General features: G+C 49.5%; 1 protein-coding gene across 1 annotated transcript in view; it reads left to right on the forward strand.

Moving 5' to 3' along the window:
- Positions 1 to 26,532, forward strand: part of RTTN (rotatin) — a 2,784,523-nt gene that overhangs the window by 1,366,428 nt on the left and 1,391,563 nt on the right. Inside the window, exon 25 of the mRNA XM_069620779.1 lies at positions 18,400 to 18,591. Coding sequence (XP_069476880.1) covers positions 18,400 to 18,591 — 192 coding nt within the window. The remainder of the gene's footprint in view (positions 1 to 18,399; positions 18,592 to 26,532) is intronic.

Genomic DNA, 26,532 nt, shown 5'->3' on the forward strand with positions numbered 1-26,532 from the left:
GAGATCTCCAGTCCGGAGAGTCTTCTTCCTTTGACTGGTGGGGATAACCAGTTTGCCCGTCTTTTAGCCTTCCTGGACCATCTCGTGGCTGCCTTGCCCGTGCCAAGAACCCCGGCAACCGGAATACCACGGATTACCACTACCGCGAAGAAAAGGGTGGTACCTTGTAACCGGGAAACTCTGTGGCTGGTTTCTTCCGTGGCAGCGCAACGACCTTAGGCTTTCCTCCACGTCGAGACCTCCTCTTCCTCTGGAAGAAACACCGACTTGCACCCGCTGCCAGGAATAACTGCCCCCGCTGTAGTGTTTTTCCCATTTTCAGGTACTGTGTCCCGCCTGGCTTCCCTTGCGACAGATCGTTCGGGGTGACAGTAAATCCTCGACTTTCTAACCTGGGTTAGCCTGGGACCTGTTAACTAACTTTTCCTGACTTGATCTCAACCTTTTTGTGAACTATTTACAAAGACTCTTTGGGCATAACCCCACTGTGTGATCCTGGACACATTTCGCTTGCTCTCTCTAAGCGTGGGCCTGGCATTTGAACTTCCTTGCTCTCCAGTAGACTTTGCCTAACGTGCCTCACTGTGGTTCTTTGAAAAGTATTGAAATCTGTTTGCTTTCATAACTCTGCCTTTTTCCCTCCCTCTGTCTGAAAATAAGTGGTGTTTCTCATTAAGACTTGTCTAGTAAGTAATTAGGGTTGTATATATATAATAGTGACTGTGTGTTGAATTTATTTACCTCTCTTTGTGCTAGTGTAATTTACAAGTGTGTCCTTAAATAAATAATTATATACTTTTACACCAAAGCTCTGGTCAGTGTTTGCTTGTGCTACTGTATCTCTGTACATATAGTGTATACTCTATATACTGCCTAACTCATCTTTTTTTTTTTTTTTTCCATAACATTTTATTGATCTTGCAGGATAGAGTGTTACATGCAACAATGGAATATATTTCAGTTTAAACATTTAATTAGTGCCTTTGTAGCCCAATGTTGGTTGGAGGGTGGAGGAAATGGTCGGCGGTTTCTGGATGTGGCGCTTCGGTGGAAGAGTTCTGGGTACATGTTCCCTCTGTTCCGGTGTGTTCGGGGTTTGGTCGGGGATTAGTAGAGAGGGCTGCATTGGAGCCATCTAGTAAGTGGAGGTCTCCTGGTGAGGGTTGGGTATTTGGCCGCATAGTCCAAGAATGGGTCCCATATATTCAGGGTTCTGTTTAGGGAGTCCGAGCGGATTGCCGTGATTTTTTCTGCTACTGCAATCTCCCAGCATTTGGCCCACCATAGGGCGATCGAGGGGCCATTTTTGTCTTTCCATAATCATGCCATAGCGATCTTTGCTGCTAATAGCAGGTGGTTGCACAGTCGGGAAATATGACCTGAGATTGGGAATGCTCCATCGCCGGTTTCGCCCAGGAGGACAATTCCTGAGTCCCAAGGGATGGAGAGGCCAGAGATTTCTTTAATGTGTTTCAGCACTTCTTTCCAGTATATTTCTGCCTTTGGGCAGCTCCAAACTAGGTGATAGAGAGATCCGGGGGTTTGGCATCCTCGCCAGCATGTGGTGGGAAAGTCCGGGTTGGCTTTATGGATTTGGGTGGGGGTGATGTAATATCTGTAGCACAGTTTATAGCCTCCTTCCTTGTTCGTGACGCATTGTGAGCTTTTATGTAGTCTGGACCAGATTTGCCCCCAGCTTTCTGCTGTTATTTCCCGGCCAATAACCTTTTCCCATTCCGTCATATATTTTTCTTTCTTTGCTGGGTCCGATCTTTCTAGGAGCCGGTATATGGTGGATATTTTCCCTTTGTTGGTCGGCGATGTTAACGTGAGCTCCAGGGCTATTGGTTCTCTCGAGCATTTGTCCCGGGTTCTTCTGTGCGAGATCCAGTGTCTAATTTGTTAGTATCGGAATCTTTCCCGTTCCCCCACTCCAAATTTTGATTTCCATCTCTCGAAGGTGATGGGTAAGCCTTCTTCAATGAAATCGCTAGTTTTTGCCAGACCCCCTGCTATCCAGGCGTGAAAGTCTCGAGGTGGGTTTCCGGGGGCAAATTCCGGGTTGTTCCAGATGGGTGACATGGGTCCCAGGGAGCTGCGAAGTCCCCATTTCCGCGCTGCGGCTTTCCAGCATTGGGTTGTGATGGTCGTGGCAGATAGTGGCCCGGAGTTGGCTTGAGGTTTTAGCAGTGGTAGGTGTGGGAGGTCATGTAGGGGGACCGGGCACCAGGATTCTTCGATTTGACGCCATAGCGGGGGGGTCTGCTTCCTGCACCCAAGCGAATGCGTGTGATAGTTGAGCTGCTAGCGAGTATCTGGCTAGGTCAGGGACACCCATTCCTCCTAGAGGTTTGCCTTTCATCATGATTCGTTTGTTGATCCTGGGCCTCTTCCCTCCCCAGACAAATTCCATTAGCGTCTTTGGCCCAGGGAATTGGTGAGAGCAGTGCGAGGGCGGCCTCGTCCAGGTGGGTTAGATTGATGGGTAGTGCTGAGGATTTGGTTAAGTTGACTTTGAATCCTGACATGGTGCCAAACTCCTCTATCTCTTTCCATAGTGTCCCCAGGGAGGCCGCCAGGTCTGTAATAGTTAACAGCACGTCGTCGGCATAGAGTGCGATTTTATACTCGTGATTTCCCGCTTGGATTCCTTTTATAGTTTCATTTCGTCTGATTCTGGCGGCGAAAGGCTCCATGGATAGAGCAAAGATCAGGGGCGAGAGCGGGCAGCCTTGTCTAGTGCCTCTTGTGATGCGGATGTGTTCGGTCGGACCTTGTGCCATTAACTCGAAGTTGTGTGGTGGGAATTTGATAATTAGCCATGACCCATGCTGTGAAGTTGGGGCCGAAGCCGAAGCATTGGAGGACCTTGTGGATGTAACCCCAGTCCACCCGATCAAAGGCTTTGTGGGCGTCTAATGAGATTACCGCCATTTTTGTTTTAGATTTGTGAGCGCCTTCAATTAGGTTTAGTACTCGCCGAATGTTGTCATGTGTCCCTCTGCCAGGGTTAAATCCTGTTTGGTCCCGGTCGATTAGGCTTGGAATAGTTGGGCCCAGTCTTCTGGCTAGTACTTTGGCAAAGATCTTCCCATCATTGTTTAAGAGTGAAATGGGCCGGTTGGATTCTGGGAGTTCGGGGTCTTTTCCGGGTTTATGTAGCAGGAAGGAGTTGAATAATGCGGATAATTGTGGGGCCAGAACTCTGGCGAATCTTTTATAGAAGGCTGCGGTTAGGCCATCTGGGCCTGGGGCGGAGGGTTTGAGAGCTTTGATGGCTTCAATAATTTCTTCTACTTCAATGGGAGCCTCCAGATGTTCCAGGTGTGTGGGGTTGCGGGGTGGAAGTGCGCTCAGGTATTCTGGTAGATCGTCTAGTATTAGTGGGTCACTGGACATTATAGATGTGTGGTATCTCAGGAGTTCGTTCATTTTCTCCGTTTGGGAGAAGAGCAGTTTCCCATTTCCTCCTCGTAGTTTAAGTATGTTGTTCCGATTACGGAGTGCCTTCAGCTTTTGTACTAATATCCTGTTTGCTTTGTTTCCTTTGGCGTAGTAAAATTGCTTTGTGTACGCCAGGGATTTGGCTATCCGGTCAGCACAGTGCATTTCCAGAGCAGTTTTCGCCTTTCTCAGGGCCCGCTCGGTTTTCCTTGAGTATTTGAGTATTGAGTTTTTAGCTGTGATTCGTGGAGGGATACTTCTTTTTCTAGTTTGGAGTAGGCTATGTTCGAGATCCTTAGCTGTTTAGCTCTGGCCCCTATTAGGACACCCCTAACCACCGCTTTCATTGTGTCCCAGATTGTACTGATGGGGGATGTTTGTGTGGTGTTCTCTTCAAAGTAATTTATCAGTGAGTCCTCCACTTCGGCGCTTATGCTGATAACTAGAAGGAGTGAATCGTTCAGTTTCCAGTATCTTTGAGAGGGGGGATTTCTGGCCTGAGATGGCTAGGTTTACAGATATCAGGGAGTGGTCGGAGATCATGCGTGTGTGGATTTCCGTGTCAATGACACATGGGAATAGGATGCCGGGGATTAAAATTAGATCAATTCTTGAGTATCCCTTATGAACGTTGGAGAAATGTGTGAAATCTCTTGTCGCCGTTTTGTATTCTCCATGCGTCTACAGTCTCTGTTTCTCTGAACAACTTGAGTAAGGCAAGGGCCTGCACGAAATCATTGTTCGTGGGGAGGAGAGTTTTATCTAGCAGTGGGTTAGGGATGGTATTGAAATCTCCTCCGATAAATAGGTGGCCTTCTCGGAATGCTAGAGCTGTTGGTAGGATGTCGTTTAAGAACTTGCTTTGGGATGAATTGGGGCTGTAGATTGAGGCTAGCGTGATGGGAAGTTCTTCAAAGGTGCCTTTGAGAAGCAGGTAACGGCCGTCTGGGTCTCTTCTTATAGTGATGTTGAGTAGTGGAATTTTGTTGCTGAGAAGAATTGCCACCCCTCTTTTCTTTGAGCCAGAGGTGGCGAAGAAGGACTGTTTGTATCTCTTGAATTTTATGCGTCGTTCATCCTCTGCAAGTAGATGGGTTTCTTGCAGTAGAGCGATATCTCCGGCCAGTTGACTCAGGCGGTGCTCAACCAATCTGCGTTTCCTTGGTGAGTTCATCCCCTGAATATTCCAGGAGAGAAATCTTAACTCGCTTGTATTAGTCGTCTCTGGCGGCGTTGTGATGAGGCTGTATCGTGGAATTTATCCCTGGGCTGATCTGTGGGGGTTGAATAAGGCTTGATGAGTGTAACGAATTTTGGGCTTGTTTTTGTATGTTGCATGTTGTGCTGCAGAGTCCTTGGTTGACTCTGGGAACAGTGAATAACCAAACTGAATAAAGCATTCTTGCAAGTTTTCGTACTTCTTTCTGTGTCTTTTCTCCTTTCCCAACGTTGGACTGGTAGATGGAACTTCTACCCATTGCCACTGGGGAACTTGTGGCACCAATGCGCTCGGCGTGGCCAACTGGGCCGTCGAGATGAACCGGGGGCAAGCTCGTCGGGGGACACATCTCTGTATCGGTGCATGTGAGTTGTTTGCGATGTTATCGGGGGGGCCTCATTGGCCTTGGGAGAACATTGCTTGAGGGAACCATTGTTTCCTGCACCGGGGAGCTGCTGTTGTGTGTTCAGCCCCTGTCGCCGTCTTTTTTCGGGGGGCCTCTGAGTCTGCGCCGTCTGTTGGACTTGGACCATGACCCTCCTGGGGATACGTCTCGGGGAGGGTGAGTTGCCTCTTCAGGCTCGGCGCTGGGGACGGTTCTGCCTATGCCCACGAGTTTCTCCGCCTCTTTCAATGACTGTATTTGTCTCTGTGTTCCGTCCCATTTGAATTTCACTGAAGTGGGGAAACCCCAGTGGTATGGGATTTTCTTTTCTTGTAGCCAGGTTGTCAGGGGTCGCATTGCTTTCCGTTTCAGGAGTGTGGTGTTCGCTAGGTCTTGGTAAAGAGAGATCGTGGACCCTCTGAAGGTGATCTGTCTTATTTGCCTTGCTTCTCGCATAATGTCCTCTTTTATCTGAAAGAAGTGTATTCTGGCCAGGACATCCGGGGGGAGCGCTGGGGTTTTCCTTGGAGTGGTTCTGTGCACCTGGTCCAATTCTAGGGGGGGGAAGTGTCTGGGAGGGTGATGATGAATCGAAAGAGATCCGTTATGTAAGATTTCAGGTCTGGTTCCGGGATAGTGGTTGGGATCCCTCGGATTCTGATGTTGTTCCTACTTGATCGGTTTTCCAAATCCTCCTGTTTTGCATCAAGGATGTTACATCTTGCTTCGAGGGCAGCTATCCGGTCTTTGTTCTGTTCATCTTCGAATCTTTGGTCACAGATTTCGGATTCAATTTCGGCGGTCCGCTGCTCTACTTCCCCCATTCTTTTTTCCAGTGTGTTTATTTTCTTAGTAATTTCCTCAGAGCTTTTTTGAATTTCCCTGGTTAGGGCTACTAATAGCTCTTGCAGGTCTGCTTTGGTTGCAGCTTGAGGCAGAGTGGGATCTGTTTCTGTGGTTGGTGGAGTGCTATTTTTCATAGTCTCCCCCGGAAGGTCGGCTTTCTTAGCTCTTTCGGCAGCAGCGGATGACATAAGGGAGATAATGTCCGATTGTTTAGGTGCTTTCCCCCTTTTAGACATTGCCTTGTGGGATTGCGGGGAGTGGCAGTAGCTCAGTATTAGCGAGGTGGTGAGGGTTATGAGATGCTCGGGAGATCTAGGGCTGGAACTCTGGGTCCGATAGCGGAAGTTGTCTGTTCCGGAGGTGTGAGGGCGCAGTAAGAGGGGAAGTGGCTGCGCCGGAATCCCAGGTGGGTCTGGTGATATCGGGCTCAGAAAGTCAAGCCAGCAAGTCCGTGAGGCTCCACTCTGCCACTCTCCCAGGGTGGGCAGATTGTCCTCCTGCTCACCCCCCGACTCCTTACCTCCTGTCTCCTGTGCTGGAGTGTTCTGCCGCTGTAGTAAATACGTGGGTTTCCTGCGACCAGGAGCAACCTGGGAGGATGTTGGGGGTAGCAACCCCTGCAGGTCTATGGAGCGATAGTCCAAGAAGGGGGCCAGGAATTATGAGGAGCGGGTGGCAGTTGGCCTGGATGTAGTTGAGTGGTGGATGGGGCGGCTGGGTGGAGGTGGTGCTCCGGTGGTGATGCGTGGGGGGCAGGAGGGCCTGATACTGTGGTGGGTGCTCCGGGCTCTGGACCGCAAGATGGCCGCCGGGCCTGTGGGTGCTGTAGCTGAGGGAGCAGTCGTGCGAGACCTAGGATACTGGAACATTGATTTAGTCCAGGTGGGAAGTGCTGTGAGTAAGTGGCCGTACCACCATTTGCAATGGAGGGAGAGGGAGGCCCGTGGGTCGGAGCCTCTGTGGATCTGGTGCAGTCCTGTGAGTGGGCTCAGGGCGCGCGCTCTACTGGTGGGTTTGATGGCCGGCCGATATCAGGGCCTTCGGGCTCCAGTGGCGATGGGGAAGGCAGATGGCCTCCTGCGGTGGGTAGTGTGCGCGGAGGCAGGCTGGCTGTGCGGCAAACAGCGCCGTTTGATGTAGGGCTTGGCCGGCGGGCGGGGAGGAGAGTTGGCTGTACCTCTGCCCGGGGAGCGGTTCTGCTTCGGGCGTGGGCGGGCCCGCTTTCGTCGGGCTCGGGTGCGGAAGGTTCTCGTGGGGACGCCCGCATTCGTTGGCGTTGTAGGGAGTTTGGCGGGTGCCTGTGGTAGATGGACTCGGCGTGAGCAAAGCCGACCCCTCCGAGCCAGGAGCTGAGGAACGAAGATCGCGGTCAGCGGCCGCGTTCGATCAGCAAGGATCAGGATTGGCGCCTTCGTTTCCTGGGGTGCGATGTTGTCTCCGGCAGTGCTTGACGGGGGAGGCTGGGTTTTAGGTCCAAGGGAGTGGGACTCAGCAGTGGGCGACGAGCGGGCACACACCGGATCATCTCTTGCGGTTGCCGATCGGCAGGGCTTCAGTGTCCGCTCCGCCCCCTCCTGGGTGGCCTCCTACTCTCGAAGCTGCGGCGGCCATTTTACTGCCGAGTGGGCCCCGGGGCTGTTGAGAGGTCTACCACGGCGGTCTCGGGATGAAGCCGGGAATCACTCGGCCGGTGGGTGCAGGGGAGGATCACCCACCGGTGGCTTCAATCACGGCAGAAAACGGAGGCTGGGAGCAGGGTTTTATGGAAAGGCGCATTGGGCCAGGCGGGAGCTCTCAGGGAGACATTCCAGATGAGTCGGCTCCAGGACTAGTTCCTGTTTTAAAATACTACATCCATAATCGTGCCTAACTCATCTTGAGAGAAGTCTGACTGCTCAGCCACAGCTACCAGGTAAATCTGGGTGGTACAGACTGCTACCAATTGGGTTTACTGCCAATCACCTGTAGTTCTAAATCTTTTGCAGTGGTCCCTAAGGTAACTGCACAGGTTTCTGCCTGACAACTTTATACACAGATGCTCATTCTCCCAAGGCATGTATGTACACAAATGTATGTTTGCAACATTGATACTTTTCTATTTATCCTCAATACTTTGCCCTTTCTGTCCCGAAGGTGTCAATGAGTTCTATCACGTCTCAAAAGAAAGAACAAGAAAATCAATTTTAAACTGTAACATTTTTTAAAATTTTTCAAGTCTTACGGCAGAGATAGGAGTCTTTAAAGTTTATTCCTATAATAGTCTTTGTGAACAAATAGCAGTTCCTTCAACTGCTGCCAACTGTCATTTCCTTCAAAGCAAGGTGGGGGTTTGTCAGCTTAATTGAAGGTTTTATTGCCCCTGCCACTTGACAGGTTAGTGTCCCAGGACTTCTATTGTCCCAGCCTGGAGCACAGATGAATGTCTGACGAGCGTGTGAACTTTTTGTCCTGGCCCATTCAAAGTTTTTCAAGCTGGCAATTATCACTTTCGTGTCCTGGAAGTTTATGGTGTGCCTCCCTTCTTCGGGGGAAGTTTCAGCGCTGGCACTTGAATAATTGTTTTTTTGGAGCTTGCTGTCATGATCTCTGCTTCCAAAAGGTCAGGGTTTTCCCAACTCCCTTGGAAGCAGATCCATAACCCAGGTTCCGAGTGCCAACCAGTCCCAATTGGGACCTTTTGGACCCAGTCCTGGCGCCAGTGGCACCAGGCTCATAAATATGCCCAGTCCCAGCGCTGGAAGCGCCGGGCTCATAATGCTTGGGTGGACTTACCTGCAGCAGACCATGCTGCTTACTTGCCTGCCAGTTGAGCCTCTGATCCTCTTCTGTTTGGAACTACTTTCCCTGTTGGGTGGGGCTGGAGCCACTCCCTAGATTCAGAACACTGGAACTCTTCTGGAAGGCAGGAACTCTTTTCTTACCAGGAACTCTTTTCTTACTTAGGCGTGGCTGTGGAAGGAGACACCTAAGCACTACAGGAGGCTATTTAAACCACACCCGGTGGATGAATCTTGCTTTGCGTTATTCTGCACCCTCTGCAGCAGTACGCTCATCGTGTCTTCTGCATCCGGTCCTGGGCCTAAGGAAAAAGGCTTACCATCCTGAATCCAGTCTTCAGCAACACCTATAAAGACAAGAAAGAACAGGTTAGCATTCCGGCATCTGAAAGGAAAAAGGCTTACCATCCTGAATCCAGTCTTCAGCAACACCTATAAAGACAAGAAAGAACAGGTTAGCATTCCGGCATCTGAAAGGCAAAGGCTTACCTACTCTTCGTGCGCTCCGGAGGTGCGTTTAAAGACATTGGGGAACTTTAATACTCACGTGCCATTACTCCTTTCCACATCTAACCCAGTGGGTATCCCGGCACCCTGCAGCCTCTCCGAACTTGTACCTGCAAAATAAAAAGACAGTTAGAGCGCATCGTGAAGCTGGCAACAAGCGCTTACTTACGTGCTTCCAGGCGCTTCTATTCATCACACGGGCTCCATCTTCAACTCACTTCAGCCCGTCATCCGCCATCGCCGGAACCCTGCAAAACAAGAGACATCATTATTCAAGACTTTAAAGACATTTGAGTTACTCGAAACTTACCGTTCGTGCAGTAAACGACGGACAGCAGTCCTCTGAAGTCAAGAGGCCTGCGCTACCTATCCAGTGAAGGAACTGGTTACAGCACCCTGCCCCGAGGCAGATGGAGAGCTCGGCATTCACTTACCTAAGGTGAGAGCGTTAACCTGTGGGGGTCTACAGGAGAGGAGAAGAGGAAAGAGATAGGGACACCCCAATAACCCCAGTTCATTAACCCCGTATTTTCTATCTGCAGACATCTTACTCTGCACGTCAGGCATACAGGGCACAGAGGTCCAGCCCAAAAAGCCAACCGGGTGCTGCACATCACCTTTGAAGATACGGTAGTCGCCCAGTCAAGACCGGCGCCTCTGCGAGAATCAGGTGAGCGTTACCCTTGCTAACTCAGCCCATGTGACTTAATCTTTATTTTCTTATTTTGAGTCTTGAATTAAAACAAACCTGTGGAATAAAAATAGCCTATGTGTGTATTATCACCAGCCACAAACCCTTCACGTTGCTGGGTAATGGCAGGTTTTCCTTCAACAGTTTACTTTTTAAATAGGCTGTTTTTTTTCTTCAGTCAGCAAAGCCCATTTTTACACGTGTCGAAAACTGCTAGCATTTCTTCCTTTAAATTCAGTTTGGCATCTGTCTTTCCAATATGGTTTACACAACAGTCTGGACAAGGCAAAGGTCTCCATAAAATTGACTTGTGTAAATACAGCTCTGATTCCTTTTCAAACAGTGATTTCGATGTGTTTTAGCCAAAGTTAAGTGCTTTTCCGTGTTTGATGCAGTACAGCTTTTGTTGGTTTTCAGGTTTTGGCTGGCACAGCCTGTCATTCTGGAATAAGGCTTGGTTTTGCTGAGGGACAGTGGGGATATGCATGGGCATGGCAGGGCCTTATTAATCTCAGTGGTTGGAGGAAGAACAGATGCAAATAGTGTGAGAGCAGCATTTTTAAAGGTGAAAAAGGGTTTCGAGGGGATTGTGTCCTCTGACGTAGTCCAAATATATGACAGGTAATGGCTAAAGCTGTGTTGCTTCGGAAAGTTTTCGGCAGAGGGCGTCCTGCGTCGATAGCGCCGATTCAGGTCCCTCGAGGGCCTCCGTTGAGGGTCAACGTCACCGGATGTTATATATAAGACGCTGGACGCCCGTAGCCTCAGTTCTGTTTTTTCAGCAAACGTGTTTGCTTCGGAATCTCAGCGCACTCAATTCTCCTCTTTGAACAATGTCTTCTTCTTCCTCTACTACCCCAAGGCTGGGCTTTAAAAAGTGTTGGGACTGCGGGTCGAAGACGTCCATCACGGACCTGCACGACATCTGACTCTGGTGCCTCGGCGAAAGCCACGCCACCGACGACTGCGAGGACTGCCAGTCCCTGACGTCTAAGGCCTTGCAGGAGCGTAAGAGGAAATTAAAGGTAGCTAGGGGGTCCAAGCCCCGTAGATCGAAGTCCGCTGGGCTTTCGACCAATGACTCGAGGGGTGAAAATCCAGGGCTTGGTCTAGGAGTGGTTCCCGCCATTCCTCTGCTTCGTCAAGGCATTCTAGAAAGCGACGTCTCAGGTCGCCTTCCTCGTCGGAGAACGGGGACTCCGCTAGACGTTTGACTTGTCCCACCAAGTCTTCGTCGCTGGCCGAATGGGATTCAGTACACCAGCAGATGTTAGCGAGTCGCAAGGCACAGTTCTGTCCGTGCCTTCAAAAGAAGCCGGCAAGGAACGGGGTTGGTCCACCACTGGCACGCCTTCGGGCTCGGGAGGTTGGCGCGATCATCGGAAGCCTGCGAGGTCCTGATCGGACAAGGGCGATCGCCATAGCCGTGCCAGGTCCCGGTCCCCGACGCCATTGGGACCGTCGAAAACTGTGAAGCCTTCGAAGAAGGCGTCGACGCCATCGGCACTGTGTCCGGTGGAGGATGTTCTCGAGGCTCCGGCCTTGAAGAAATCGTCAAAGGCGCTGTGTCTGTCGAAGGACTCTCGTGGGGCTCCCCCTTAAAGAAGTTGTCGACACCGTTGTCGCCTCGGTTGACGCCTGATTCCCTCAACGCCGTTTGTGGAGGATTTGCCAGAGGTGCCCCGGAGGGCTGTGGAACCTCCGAGAAAGGCTCTCAGTAAGTCTGTGAGGCCTGTTTTTGAGCCCTTTTCTGTTCCTCCTAAATTGGAGTTTTTCCAACCTTTGCAAGAAATTTCAGAGGTTAATGAACTGTCGGATCAGGAGATGGGCTTGCCTGTACATCCTGAAGTCCCTGATGACATTTTGTCTGGGCATAGTCAGATTGAGGAACGCCGTCAGTCATTGCCTGACGCCAGTGACCTTGACACCTCGCCGGAGGTGGTGTTTGGCCGGCCTGAACCTGGGGCGCATGCTGAATCGTCCTATCGGCGTCTCATGTCGAGGGTGACAGAGTACTTGGGGTGGTCTGCCGCCCCCAGTGGAGTTTGAGCAGGATGATTTGACGGATATCCTGGATCAAGGTCCGTCCACTGACCCCGTGTTGCCGTTTCACATGGCTTTGCAAAAGAGGGTGGCAGCGGTTTGGACTGCTCCGGAGAGTCTGTCGGCAGTTAAGAGGTCATTCCTGGAAAATACTGCCCATCCAGTAGTGACCCCTGCTACTTATCATCGCACCCTACTCCGGAGAGTTTGGTGGTGCAGGCTGCGTACCCTACCATCCCTCCTGATAGGTACGACGAGCGATTTGATGGTTGGGCGAAAAAGGTATTTTCTGCTGGGAGTATGGCGTTGAAGTCTGCCAACTCCACTTGTGCCTTGGCGAAGTTTGCACAAACTCTGTGGAACTGTGCGTCTTGGGTGGCTGAGCATATTCACGAGGGGGAAGAATGGGATGGCTTTCTGGCCCTTGTGCAAGATGGCAAGAATGCTATGTGCGAATCCCTTCTGTCGGGTTTGGACACGGCAGATAGTGTCAGCCGGTCCATGGCTGCGAGCACCATGATATGCAGGTTTGTGTGGTTGCAGAAGTCGGGTTTTGCCCCGGATGTGCAATCCCGTCTTCTGAACATGCCCTTTGACGGCATTCATTTGTTTGGCAGCAAGGCTGACAAGAGCTTTGAGAGGTTGCAGACCTCCAAAGCTGCAGCAACGTCTTTGAGCGCTGCAGTAAGGCAACCTCTGCCTTTTCGTCCTAGGGGACAGCAATGGAGGGGAGGTTCCTTTCAATACTACTCCTCGTTTGGTAGATCAAGAGGGGCTGCCAGTCAAAGGGGTCAGCGAAAAATTACCCATGGTGGTCGGGGAAATCGTGGTGCCAAAGCCGCTCGGGCAGTTGCCTCTTTGCCATCAGGCACTGCCGCAGCCGCTACATCTGTCCCATGGTTCGCCGGTGGGGGGCAGGTTAGCACATCATCTCGAAGAATTGCGTGCCATTACTTCAGATGCGTGGGTTCTGGATTCCATAGCCCACAGCTACTGCCTTCCCTTCCTTCAGCGGCCTCACGACAATCCACCGGGGAAGCTCTCTTTGAAGCGTCCAGATCCGCTCCTTGCGCAGGAAATCCTATCCCTGCTGGAGAAAGGCGCCATAGAACTGGTGCCTGTGGCGGAGAGGAACAAGGGATGGTATTCCCCATGTTTTTTGATTGCCAAGAAAGACAGAGGGTTGAGACCCATCATGGACTTGCGTTGGTTGAACAAACTTCTCAGGAAGGACAAGTTCAAGATGGTTACTCTTTCTCAGGTCCTCCAGGCCCTTCAACTTCAGGATTGGTTGTTGTCGCTCGACCTCAAGGACACGTACTTTCATGTGCTGATTCATCCCAGTCACAGGAAGTACCCGAGGTTTGCGGCTAGCGACTCGCACTTTCATTTTTGGGTCTTGCCATTTGGTTTGACCTCCACCCGAGGGTCTTCACCAAGCTCATGGTGGTGCTGGCAGCGTACCTCTGGCGAGGGGGGATTCACGTCTACCCCTACCTAGACGACTGGCTGATCCGAGCGCTCTCTCCCGAACAAGTGTCGGATCATCTCGGTCTCACCTGCCATACCCTCCACAGGCTGGGCTTCTCCCTGAATTTCAAGAAGTCACATTTGACACCTTCCCAACAGCTGCAGTACATCGGGGCTCTGCTGGAAACGTCCCTCAGGAAGTATTTGCCTCCTCAGGTCAGGGCTCATCACATTGTGCAGATGGTGGACAAGTTTCAAAGTGCCCAGTGTCTACCGGCTTTTGACTTCCTAAGGTTGCTAGGCCTCATGGCATCCTGCATCTTTCTGGTGCCGGAGTTCAGACTGCGGATGAGATCTCTGCAATGGGCTCTCAAACTGCAGTGGTCCTAGTTCTCGGGCAAGATGTCGGATCCCGTTCGGATTCCGATCTCAGTCGCACAGGATCTTCTGTGGTGGGCGACAAAAGGAACCTACTGAAGGGGGAACCGTTTTGGCAACCATGGCCGGAGGTGGCGATTGTGACGGATGCTTCCCTCACAGGATCGGGTGCTCATGCCAACGAGCTGACCGTCAGCGGTCGTTGGTCTCCGTCGGAGTCCAGACTCCACATCAACCAGTTAGAGGTGAGGGCCATCAGGCTTGCCCTGAAGGCTTTTCTGCCGACTGTACGGGGGAAAAGTGTTATGATCATGATGGACAACAAAGTGGCCTTGCATTTCCTCAACAGAAAAGGGGGGGCAGGGTCACTCCCGTTGTGCAGGGAGGTGATGCTGCTCTGGTTCTGGGCCATCGAACAAGGTCTTTCGATCTCGGTAGTTCATCTGGCCGGAGACGAAAACGCAGCGGCGGACGCTCTGAGCAGGCAGAGCGCAGTCTCTCACGAGTGGGAGTTGGCTCAGGAAGTCCTCCTGGAGATCTTTACCCTTTGGGGAACGCCGCAAGTGGATCTCTTTGCCACCAGTGTCAACAGAAAGTGCGAGAGATTCTGCATGGGAATTTCCTCTGAGAGGAGCCTTAGGAGACGCGTTCGTGGTGGATTGGTCATTGCTGCTGCTTTAGGCGTTTCCTCCAGTCCCCGTCATTCCTCAAGTGTTGCGGAGGTTCGGGACCCGCATGATCCGTGGCGCTTCGGATTGGACTAGGAGAGCGTGGTACCCGGACCTTCTAGAATTGTCAATCTGCCCTCCACGATGTCTTCCTTACCGAGAGGATCTGCTCTCGAGGGAGAGGGGTCAGGTTCTCCATCCAGAGGTCAGGACTCTCATCCTTCATGCTTGGTATCTGAAAGGTTGAGATACAAGGATTGGGACCTCCTGGATGACGTGATAGAGGTGTTGCTTTCGGCTAGGCGGCCAGCAACAAAGTCCCTGTACCGTTGCCATTGGCGTAAGTTCTGCGACTGATGCAGGAGACAGAATGTTGATCCTCTCCAATGTTCCATTCCTATGGTTTTGTCTTTTCTGCTTTCTTTAGCCCACAAGGGTCTTTAAGTGGGTACCATTAAGGGTTACCTGGCGGTGCTGCCCATGTTTAAGTGCTCATCTGAAGAGTGTTCTTACTTTAAGATACCTTTTGATTTCGCAGTTTCTAAAAGGACTGACTGACGTGCTTCCGCCGACCCCTTTCCAGCTCCCGGTTTGGGATTTGAATTTGGTTTTGAAGTTTCTGATGGGTGCTCCGTTTGAGCCCTTGCACTCTTGTCCTTTGAGACTTGTCTTTCAAGACGTTGTTTTTAGTTGTGGTTACTTCTGCCCGCAGAGTGGGTGAGTTGCAGGCACTTTCGGCCAAGCCACCCTTTGCTGTTTTTCAGAAGGACAGGGTTGTCCTTCGGGCGCTGCCTTCTTTTCTGCCGAAGGTCGTGTCTGATTTTCATTTAAGCCAGAAGGTAGTTCTTCCGGCGTTCTATCCTCCTCCGCATCCTGGCAAGGATGAGGAGAGGCTCCATAGGTTGGATCTTAGGAGAGCTCTGAGCTTTTACATTTCACGGATGTCCTGGGTCAGAGTGGATGATCAGCTCTTTATCGGTTATGCTGGACACCGGTTGGGCCAGGCTGTTACCAAACAGACCTTGTCCAGGTGGATTATCCTCACTATTACTGAATGTTACCATTTGGCGGGGAAGGACCCTCCGGTAGGATTACGTGCTCACTCTACTAGTGGCGTGGCTACCTCCACTGCTCTTCAGCGGGGTGTTCCTATTCAGAATATTTGTGAAGCAGCCACATGGGATTCTTTACATACTTTTGTCAAGCATTACGTCCTGGATTCAATCCACAGGGAGGATTTGTCCTTTGGTAAGGCGGTTCTTTATTCCGCCATTTGATTGGGTATTCTAAATTTCTAAATTCTTTTCCCACCTCCATAGTTTGGTACTGCTTTGGGAGTCTGTCATAGATTTGGAATAAGTCGGAGGACACAATCCCCTCGAAGAACAAGTTACTTACCATATCTGGTAACGTTCTTTCGTTGGATGTTCCTCCGACGTGTTCCACATCGCCCTCCTGACCTGCCCCTCTGGAGAATTTCCTATGCGATTGCAGCTTACGTTTCCGCAAGGCTATCTGCAGTCAGGCTGGCAGGAGATTGGTGCCACATGTTCTGGGGAAAAATCTACAACTGAGGCTATAGGCATCGTGCGTCCTATATATAACATCCAGTGACGTCGACCCCTCGACGGAGGCCCTCGAGGGCCATGGGATCGACTCTATCGACGCAGGACGCCCTCTGCCGAAAATGTTCTGAAGCAGCACAGCTGTGGACATTACCTATCATAAATTTGGAATACGTCGGAGGAACATCCCATCGAAAGAACGTTACTAGTTATGGTAAGTAACTTGTTCTTCTTTTCAATGGAGATTTTGGCTTTTGCAGCAACGCAACTCTGCTTTTTCCACTTTCTTCCTTTTATTTTTGTCGGAACACACTGGCAATCACCTTCAATGTGCCCCCTGGTTCCATCCTGCCTGATGTGTGCTTGGCAGGAAGATGCAGCCATTTCTGTTGTTGTTGTCAAACGCAGTTTTTAGCCATAGCGCTCACAGGAGCCAGCGCAACCCTTTTGTGGTGGTTTCTGCGCAAATGCAGCTTAGTGGTGTGGGGCACTGCCGTTGAGTGGGTCAATATATCCCACACTCACTGCAAGCCTGCCCCGGCTGGGATGACGGACCTCAGAAGACTCTGCTCACCAGCACCCGGGCCAACATCGATCGGCTGTCAGCGGTTAGGGAGAGCGGGTCTGCCCTCCTTCTGGCACTGGGGATCCGCCAAACCAAGCAATAACACTCACCTCTTCACTGCAGTGTGGCGCCACCGTCCGCCATTTTAGAGGGCTCTGGCGGCTGCAGACCCAGGACTGCAAAGGTGAATTTCTCCCGCCTCATGCGAGAAACCCAGCAGACATTAGCGCTACTTCTTCTCCATGCTAATCCGGGTGGCTTCTGTTTATTAAATCATCCGTTGGTAGAACGCATTATTTCAAACGGGTGCTGCTGAGCTGAAGAGATTTAGTCCTCCAGCGGGCTAACAAATTATTCCTAAAATGTACAGTTGGAGGGGGCCCTTTACAACCTTTTCATTTGGAAAATTTCATCCACATCCATCCAGCAAGTCAAAAGTTATTAGCCTCACTCAGCCTCTATGCTGCAAAGTACCAACGCAGATATAAAGGCTTTAAGGAGCAGGCGGCACCCCCTTCTCTTTCGAATATTTTAAAAATGACTTCATGGATTTACCCTAAACCAGTCAAGGAAATTAAATCAACTCTTTGTGCCCAAGATGTTTCTTATTTGGTCCAAATATGCCCAGTGGTTTTCACGCTACGGATGTGCAAAAACTGCACGTTTTTTCTATTTGAAAATGAATGGGCTGAAAACTTTTTGTGTTGAAAAATGTTCATCCAAATCCACCCAGCAGATCAAAAGTTATTAATAGAATTTTCGGACAAAATTGCTGCTTTTTCATTTCTGAAAAGCCTCTGCTGCAAAAGCACCATGGGATATATAGCTATTTTGTTGGGAGTTGATGTCACCCATTTCCCTGTTGAATATATGAATAACTATAGGACAGAATAACCCCAAACCTGGCCCGTAAATTAAGTCAATGTTTCCTGCCCAAGTTGTATTTTTGGCCCAATTCCGTCCTGTGGTTTTTGCGCTACAGCTTTCCAAAATTTGATTTCTTAATAACTTTTTCATTTTCCAGTAGGGTGGGAAGAGGGGCATGACAAACTTTTTGTTTGGAAAATATCAGCCAAATCCATCCTGCAAGTCAAACGTTATTAGCAATAGAATGTTCCCATATCCTATGGATCAAGGTGCTTACCTGAACTATAGGGCGACCATTGCTGCCCTATTCTAATATATATCTGTGTATGTTTATTGATAGATGATTGTCGTTGACTTTACCTGCTAATATTTAAAGGCCCAATAAATTAGTATATATTTGTTCTACTGTGATTATTGATTTGAGTATTCTCTGTGTGGTTAACTGTACTATTACACAACACCATAATTCCTGAAGTCTGCCTTACTGCACAGTCCACGTTACATTGATAGTTTGGCTAGAACCAAGTGTCAACTGTGGTTCCCAAGCCCTGGCCCCAGGTCTGTTTTTGAAAATCCATCTTAACATCAGGAAAGGTACTTTTGATATCAATCGGCATGTATCAGGGCTTGCTTGACAAGGCATCTGAACTGCTGAGATATTTGGCAGAGGGTTGCAGATAATGTTATTGATGTTTCAATAGTCCTTATTGTACATAGCTGGTATTGATCAACAATATAACTTTTCTTTACATGTGAACTGATGTTTTTATCGCAATCTGGCTAACTGAGACCCAATAAAACCTCAAATATCTTCTCATTTTGGAAGACTGTTGTTGGTTCATCCTTCAGCTCTGTAGACTGTATTCATTCTTGAAATAACTGCAACTTATTTATAATTGTTCATGCTCATTTTTGTCTTTTTAGTATGCAATGTTTCATCAAATAATTTTGGATTTCGTTTGTCTTGTTTAAAGCTTTCATCTTCCTGTGCGAGTGACTGGTCATCATGTGGTTAGCCCCTACTGTAATGCCCTGCCTTTATCTGCTGATTGTTTGACCCTAAAGCCAGTGTCTGACATGCTTAAGATGGCCTGGAATCTTTCGTGGTACCATGGGATTGATAGCCTCTTAATAAAAGTGATGGAATCTGATATTGAAACCCAAAGGTACGTTTTCTAGTATATTTTAAGTAATAATTGGAACAGAACTTCAACATGGTCAAAAAACTGAACCTCTGTACTCCTCACGTGATGCAAATTCTTTCCGCTGTATGACCTCCACCATCTTTGTATCCACTCTCAAATACACGCTTCTTGTATTCACTCACATGTGACCTCCTTATATGTACTCTTAAATGTACCAACCATGTATTTCGAAACGGGATAGGTAGGTAGATAGGTAGATTACTGCGTAGGAGAATTTGTCAAATTCAATTTCAACAAATGTTTTTAATCGGATTTCACTGCAAATATATGTGGGGGGTGTGTAAGGGTAATCATTAAGGTGGGGATCAAAGGGTCGGTCTGCGGGGGTTAGGAGACATCATGCTAAGAGTGCAGTTGCTTTGGCAACCCTGACCCCCAACTGACAGTTTTTATGGACCCCTCTAAAAAGGGCTGGGTGTTCACCTACAGGATCTTACTGTGAGCCACCAATAGATCCCGACAGAAGCTTGTACATACAACAACTTGCTGGAGCTTCAGGATTTGAGGCATGCCCTGATTGCCTTCCTCCCCTCTGAGGCAAGTGTGTGTTGGCCCTGATGTGCTTCAGTGCACCAATGCAATGCAGCTGTGGTTCTTTCTCTGTAGAATGAGGTAGACAGTGGCCATTTTGTTGGGATAGATAACATCATTGCAGATGCTCTGAACAGGCAGGCTTCAGCCACCAATGAGTGGGAGCTCTGATCGAAGTTCTGGAGGAGATATTGCCTACTGGGGCAATCCACAAGTGGGCCTCTATACCTCCAGTTGTCCTGTTGCAGGGAGTTCATTCGCAGGGAGCTCTGGGTGGGGACGCATTGGTTGTCCAATGGGACCTCATACTCAGTTGTGTTCCCACCGATTCCTGTGATTCCACTGATTTTCAGAAAGCCGCAGAAGTGTAGGTCCACGTTTATTTTGATTGCTCTAGACTGGGACAAGAGGATGTGGTAAGTGGAGCTTCTGTATATATTCATCTGTGCATCCTGGCACCTCCTAGTAAGGGTGGACTTGCTCCCCCACTAAGGGGGTCTGGGACCTCCATCCGAGCCTCAGCAGCTTTAACCATCATGCTTAGCTGTTGAGAGGCTAAGGTATAAGGAGTGGGGCTCATCGGCCGCTGTCCTTTATGTGCTACTTTCTCCTCTGAGGCCTACCACAAAGTCTGTGCCTGCAGATGGCATTCATTTTTTGCCTTGATGTAGGGAGAGTGGTCTGGGCCCTTTGACCTGTCCAGTTTCCATTGTTCTTGATTACATGCATTTGTTGGCCTTGCTGAGCCTGTGGATTGGCACTGTGAAAGGGTACTGGCTGCCATTTCAGACTTTAAAAGGTCCCTTGCGCAGGCTTGTACTTCACCATCCCCCCATCTGATGCACATTTCTAATGGATTCCTTCCTCCCACAGATTCCTCATCTGTGATGCCCTATCCGCAGCGCAGCTGTTCATAGGAAACTTTTCCGCCACCACAGGGCGCCGGGTGCTCTGTCAACAGCTTCTACGCACCCCACGCCGGACATGTCGGGCCCAGTATATATTGAGTCGCTGCGACATGTTACATCTTTTTTTCCATGCACTCTTCATGCCTTTTAAAAAAAAAATTGAAGCGTTGCCCAATCCTTTGAAGGCTGTGTGTTTCAAACCGTGCGTGTATTGCAGCCAGCAGGTGTCTGTATTAGATCTGCACCAGATTTCCCTTTACTGCTTGGGTGAAGAACACGACACCTACAATTGCGGGTCATGCCAGTACATGTAACAGAAGGCCCCCAGGGAATGGGCTACAAAAGATCTTCACCTACGTCCACAAGACGATGGGAGACTTTGTGCAGTCTAATTCAAGGTCTATCGTTCGAGGTCACACAGTGCGGAACTCCGATTCCCAGGAGAGGTCCCCTTCGTCCAAGAAAAGGGAGGATAAGAAGCATTGCTAGAAATCTCGCTCTCCAAGCATATCCTTGCACGAACATTCTTCCTTTTCTTCTAAAAAAGAAGAGCCAATTCTCGAGAGCACGCGGCTCAGGTACCTTTTCCGACTCAATTCTCCACCCCGAAGGAATGGGAATCGTTTTGCCTCAAGATGCTTGACATCTTCACCAAGGCACCAGTGGCACCTATGACTCTGGCGCTGATGGCCTTGGTGCCGACAGAACCCACTGTGTCTTCTGGGACCGGCAGGGTAACTGCGGGGATCACTCCTGCACACCTATAGGCTCGGGCCTCGACCCAAAGAGGGAGGAAGTGCCCCAGCGCCTTCTGGTTCCGACTTCCAGCCTTGAGGTCTCTGCGCCAGTTCCGACTTCATCCTCAACGCCGATCTGCGCGTGGGCTTCCGGCCCCTCTTCAATATGCTCCTCTTATTGTAAAACTCTTCGTGCCTAAAATGTATGACATGATGAAGCGGTGCCAGCCTTTGGGTTGTAACTTTTGTTCTCCAGAGGAGCTCTATGAGGAAGGTATATCCAGAGGCTGGCTTCGGATCTCCAGGAGGCCAATGGTCTGGATATCTCCCCTGAGCTGGACATTCATTCAGCCCCCACCACTGGTAAGCCTCGGGCATCTTTTCAGAAACTGATTTCTGATGACCTGGGCTAACTGCTCTATCCAGGCCCAAGATTCAGTTTGAATTGATGGATAACCCGGTTGAAAGCCCCAGGAGAGAAACACTGCTGCCCTTCAATGTGATGTTAGGGAGAATTCTCTGTTAAGGCTAATTTCCCAAACCTAGTGAGTCCCCCAGCAGCTTTGCTGGATTTTTGGGGTTTATTTTTATCTCCTGCTAAGAGTGAGACTCTTTTTCTCCCACTCTTAGACATGATTTGATATATCCTTTGACTTTGTAGTGTGTTTTATGGGCTATGGGGTTTTTTACTCCATAGGGCTTCATGCATTTTTGGTATGTGTGCTACACAGCACCCTCCGTGCCGTAACACAGGGGTGTCATAGTGACCCCCAAACATAGAGTCAGTACCCTGGGACTGACTACTGTCTCCCAGGGCATGTAAAGTCACCATTGGGTTTACTAGTCCTAAATTGTGAACAGAACCAGTACAAACCATCATATTGTGGGCATACTGGTAGAGGTAATTTGATTGCCCCTGGGTCTGTTGTTCGAGGGGGCACTGTCCAGTCCCTCCTGAGCGAGTTTTGGCTGGTGGCAGTGGATAATACTTTTTATATTCAACCACGAATATATTCCTATGGGATTTTCCTATTGTTCGAGGCTAATACTTTGTAACATAGCCTTGAACATACCGCCGGTTTATTTAATTAATATTAATTCACCGGTTGGTATTTTTTGCCAGAACTCTGTTCCAAAATGGCGTTTGTATTCGCTTCTGTGACTTCAACCCAAGTCGAGCCCTTTGTTCCACTTTTTGGCGGGCTTCTCCACAGAAGCCTCCAAAAGTGGTGCCACTCTGTCTGGGTACCACAGGGGGTGTGGGAGGGGATTTAGGCACCCTGGACTGAGTTGCCTCGGCAACTCAAGTTGCACTCTTGTGTGATTGGCCCAGTGGTGAGCCGCCCGGCTCACCACTTAGCATGTTTGAGTGACAGCTAGGACTGATGAATGGGGGTTTTCTGCATAAAAGCAGGGCTTTGGGGACTGTGACTTCAGACGTCGCCACAGGACCAAAGAATCCGAAGAGGGAGAAGCTGAGCCGACCTGCAACGACGACACCACCGGTGGAGCCCTGCTGAACCGACTCACCACTTCTTCCAACGACAGAGGAGATCTTCATCCCGAAGAGTCTTCTTCCTTTGACTGGTGGGGATAACCAGTTTGCATGCCTTTTCGCCTTCCCGGATCATCTCGTGGCCGCCTTGCCTGTGCCAAGCACCCCGGCACCCGGAATACCACGTTTTTTCCACTACCGCGAATAAAAGGGTTGTACCTTTTTACCACAGAACTCCGCGGCTGGTTTCTTCCCTGGCAGTGCAACGACCTTCAGCTTTCCTCCACGTCGGGATCATCTCTTCCTCTGGACGCCGCGACTTGCACCCGCTGCCAGGAACAATTTCCCCCACTGGAGGATCCTCTCCACTTTAAAGGTACTGTGTCCACCTGGCCTCCCTCGCAACGGTCTGTGTGGGGCGACTCTTAAATCCTCAATTTACCACTTTGGTTGGCCCTAGGCTGGCTAACTGAACTTTTCTAAACTGAACTGATTCCTTTCTGAACTCTGCAAGACTCTCCAAGCCTTTTAAACTGTGTGATATTGGGCGCATTGGTGTTCTACTCTCTCCAAGAGGGAGCCTGGCCTCTGAACTTTTTGCTCACAAGTAGACTTTGACTTTCCTGCCTTGCAGGGTTCTTCTAAAGGATTGTGTTGTGTGCTGTTCCTAATTTCTGCCTTTTCCCTCACTTTTTCTTAAACTTATGGGAGTGCCATCTTTAGTTAAGCGTTCACCTCTGTCTGGAAATAAGTGGTGTTAACTAAGATTTGTCTCATAAGGGGTGTATATATAATAATAGTGACTGTGTTTTTGAACTTTCTTATAATAATAGTGCTAGAGTGTTTCTAAGTGTGTCTTTAAATAAATAATTATATACTTGATACCAAAGCTCTGGTCAGTGTTTGCTTGTGCTAGTGTATTTTGGTACCTATCTTGTATACTCTATATACTGTCTATCTCTTCTTGAGAGACGTCTGGCTGCTCAGCCACAGCTAGCAGGTAAATCTGGGTGGTACAGACTGCTACCAATTGGGTTTAATGCCAACACCTGTAGTTTTAAGCCTTTTGCAGTGGTCCCTAAGGGAGCTGCACAGGTTTCTGCCTAACATGTGGCAGTGGAGGTCCATGTACTAAAGGTGTGGTAGAAGCCTGCCTCTGCCGTTGACAGGGAGCGGGCTAGGTAAGCTCGTCCTGCCCCCTCGATCTGGCCTTCTTGTCCACTCATGCCTCCCCTGAGAGTTTAGCAGTACAGGCCGCAACTGTGAGCTTGAAATCATTGTTAGGGAGAATTCTCTGTTTAGGCTGAATTTCCTAACTTAGTGAGTCCCCCAACAGCTTTGTTGGATTTTTGGGGTTAATTTTTTTGTCCTGCCAAGAGTGAGACTTTTACCCTCACTCTTGGGCATGATTTGAGTGTGTTTCTTTGAATCTAGATGTGATTAATGGGCTATGGGGTCTTTTAATCCATAGGGCTTCTGTGTTTTTGTGATGTGTGTTACACAGCACCCTCAGTGCAGTGACACAAGGGTGTCATAGTGAACCCCCAGTATAGACTCCATACCCTGGGACTGACTACTGTCTCCCAGGGCATGTAAAGTCACCATTGACTTTACTAGTCTTGAATTCTGAACAGAACCAGTACAAACCATCATATTGTGGATGTACTGGCTGGGGCAATTCATTTGCCCCAGGGTCTGTTAGTCGAGGGGGCACGTCTCCGTCCCCCCTGATCGAGTTTTGGCTGGTGGCAGTGGATACTACTTTTTATATTTAACCGCAAATATTTTCCTATGGGATTTCCCATTGTTTTAGGCTACTATCTTTATTTAATTATTTACGGAAGCCTCGAACATACCGCCGGTTTATTTAATTAATATTAATTCTCCGGTTGGTCTTTTTTGCCAAAACTTGATTCTAAAATGGCGTTTGTGTTCTCATCTGTGACTCCAACCCAAGTCGAGCCCTTTGTTCCTCTTTTTGGCGGGCTTCTCCACAGAAGCCCTCCAAAGTGGTGCCACTCTGTCTGGGGTACTTAGGAGGGGTGGAGGGGGATTTAGGCACCCTGGACTGAGTTGCCTAGGCAACTCAAGTCGCACTCCGTCCTGATTGGCCCAAGTGGTGAGCCGGCCGGCTCACCACTTAGCATGTTTGAGTGACAGCTAGGCTGAGTGAATGCGGGTTTTCTGCATAAAAGCAGGGCTTTGGGGACTGGAACTTCAGAAGTCGCCACAGGACCTAAGAATCCGACGAGGGAGAAGCTGAGCCGACCTGCCACGACACCACCACCGGTGGAGCCCTGCTGGACCGCCTCACCACTATTCCCAACGACAGAGGAGATCTCCCGCCGGAGAGTCTTCTTCCTTTGACTGGTGGGGATAACCAGTTTCACCGTCTTTTCGCCTTCCCGACTTACCTCGTGGCCGCCTTGCCTGTGCCAAGCACCCCGGCAACCGGGATACCACGTTTTACCACGACCGCGAAACAAAGGAACCACCTTTAACCGGAAAACTCAGCGGCTGGTTTCTTCCCTGGTAGTGCAACGACCTTCATCTTTCCTCCAAGTCGAGATCTTCTCTTCCCCTGGACGATGATGCAACTTGCACCCACTGCCAGGAACAACTGCCAACGCTGGAGGATATTTCCCACTTAAGGTACCGTGTCCCGCCTGGCTTCCCTTGCTACCGACTGTACGGGGTAGATTTAGCCCCCGGCTTTCGAACCTGGGTTAGCCTGGGACACCCTGGCTAAACTTTCCTAAGCCTCTCTAAACTCTTTTTGAACTCTCTGCAAGACTTTCTAAGCCTAGTGTAACTGTGTGATCTTGGGCGCATTTGTGCTCTGCTCTCTAAGAGTGGGCCCCGCCTTTGGACTTTGGCTCACCAGTGACCTTTGCTCTTCTGCTTTGCTAACAGTGTCCATAAATCTTAGAGTGGTGTACCTTTCCATGTTCTGTCTTTTTCCCTCCCTTTTTCGCAAACTTATTGGAGTGCCATCTAGTTAAGCGCTCACCTCTGTATGAAAATAAGTGGTGTTTTACTGAGAATAATCTGATAAGAAAAAAGGAGTGTATATATTAAAATAGTAACTGTGTTTAGAACATTTTACAACAAGAGTGCTGAAGTGTTTCAAACTGTGTTTTTAAATACATAATTATATACTTTGATACCAAAGCTCTGGTCAGTGTTTGCTTGTATTATTGTGTCTGAGTGCCTATTGTGTATACTTGGCATACTGTCTAACTCTTCTTGAGGGAAGTCTGACTGCTCAGCCACAGCTACCAGGTAAATCTGAGTGGTACAGACTGCTACCAAGTGGGTTTACTGCCAACACCTGTAGTCTTAAATCTTTTGCAGTGTTCCCTAAGGGAACTGCAAAGGTTTCTGCCTAACAGTCATCCACCTTTCTTTCTCTTCCAGCTTTTGGACATGCCTTTTGGTGGACAGAATCTGTTTGAAATTTCACGAGGGTGGCATCCGCTTTATCCCCAGTCATCGAAGTTTACGGCAAAGTCCTTGGGTCTGGCCGTGCAACCACCCACTTTGCACCTTCTGTGAGTTGTCAGAGTTTTTGTCCCTCAGTCTTTTATGTCCTGCGAGGTTGAGGCCAGGCAACTCTGGGAAGATTACAAGGCAGGTGGTTCCAAGGGGTAATGAGTAGAGGGGGTGTGGCTGCGGCCACCATCCCTTTAGCACCACAAAGGGCAAAACCTTTGAGATCTTCTGTCACAAACACCCTGTGGGGGAGGCTTTCCTTGTTCAGCTCGGAATGGTCCAAGACTGTGTTGTATTACCCGCAAGGCCCATGATTGGGCCTTGCAGGTAATCCAACAGGGCTATTGTCTCCCTTTCGTCCAACAGCCCATGGACCAATTGCTTCACACCAACCCTTTGCTCCGGATCCTCTCCTCTTGAAGGAAGTCCGTCAGCTTCTCTCAAAGGCCTATATCCCAGCATGCATCTCTGGGGCCACAAACAACACGGCTGAATTGTTCAAAATCTGCAAGGAACTTGCCAATCCAACAGCAGTCTCCACTTCCCCTCTGCTATCCCTGACCCTCTGCATTGCCTGGCCTCTCACTTCATAATCAAAACTCAGGACATCCTGGGGGGTGCTGTTGAACAGCAGAAGGAATGACAGGTTAGGAACTAGCTCCGGGCCCGGCAAAATCCTGAGTATTAAAATATCCGTTAATGTGCCTGTGTCTGAAAGCTTAAGAGTACATACAGATTT

This window comes from Ambystoma mexicanum, chromosome 5q (genome assembly GCF_040938575.1).
Source record: "Ambystoma mexicanum isolate Mex_15411 chromosome 5q, UKY_AmexF1_1, whole genome shotgun sequence".
NCBI classification, from domain to species: domain Eukaryota; kingdom Metazoa; phylum Chordata; class Amphibia; order Caudata; family Ambystomatidae; genus Ambystoma; species Ambystoma mexicanum.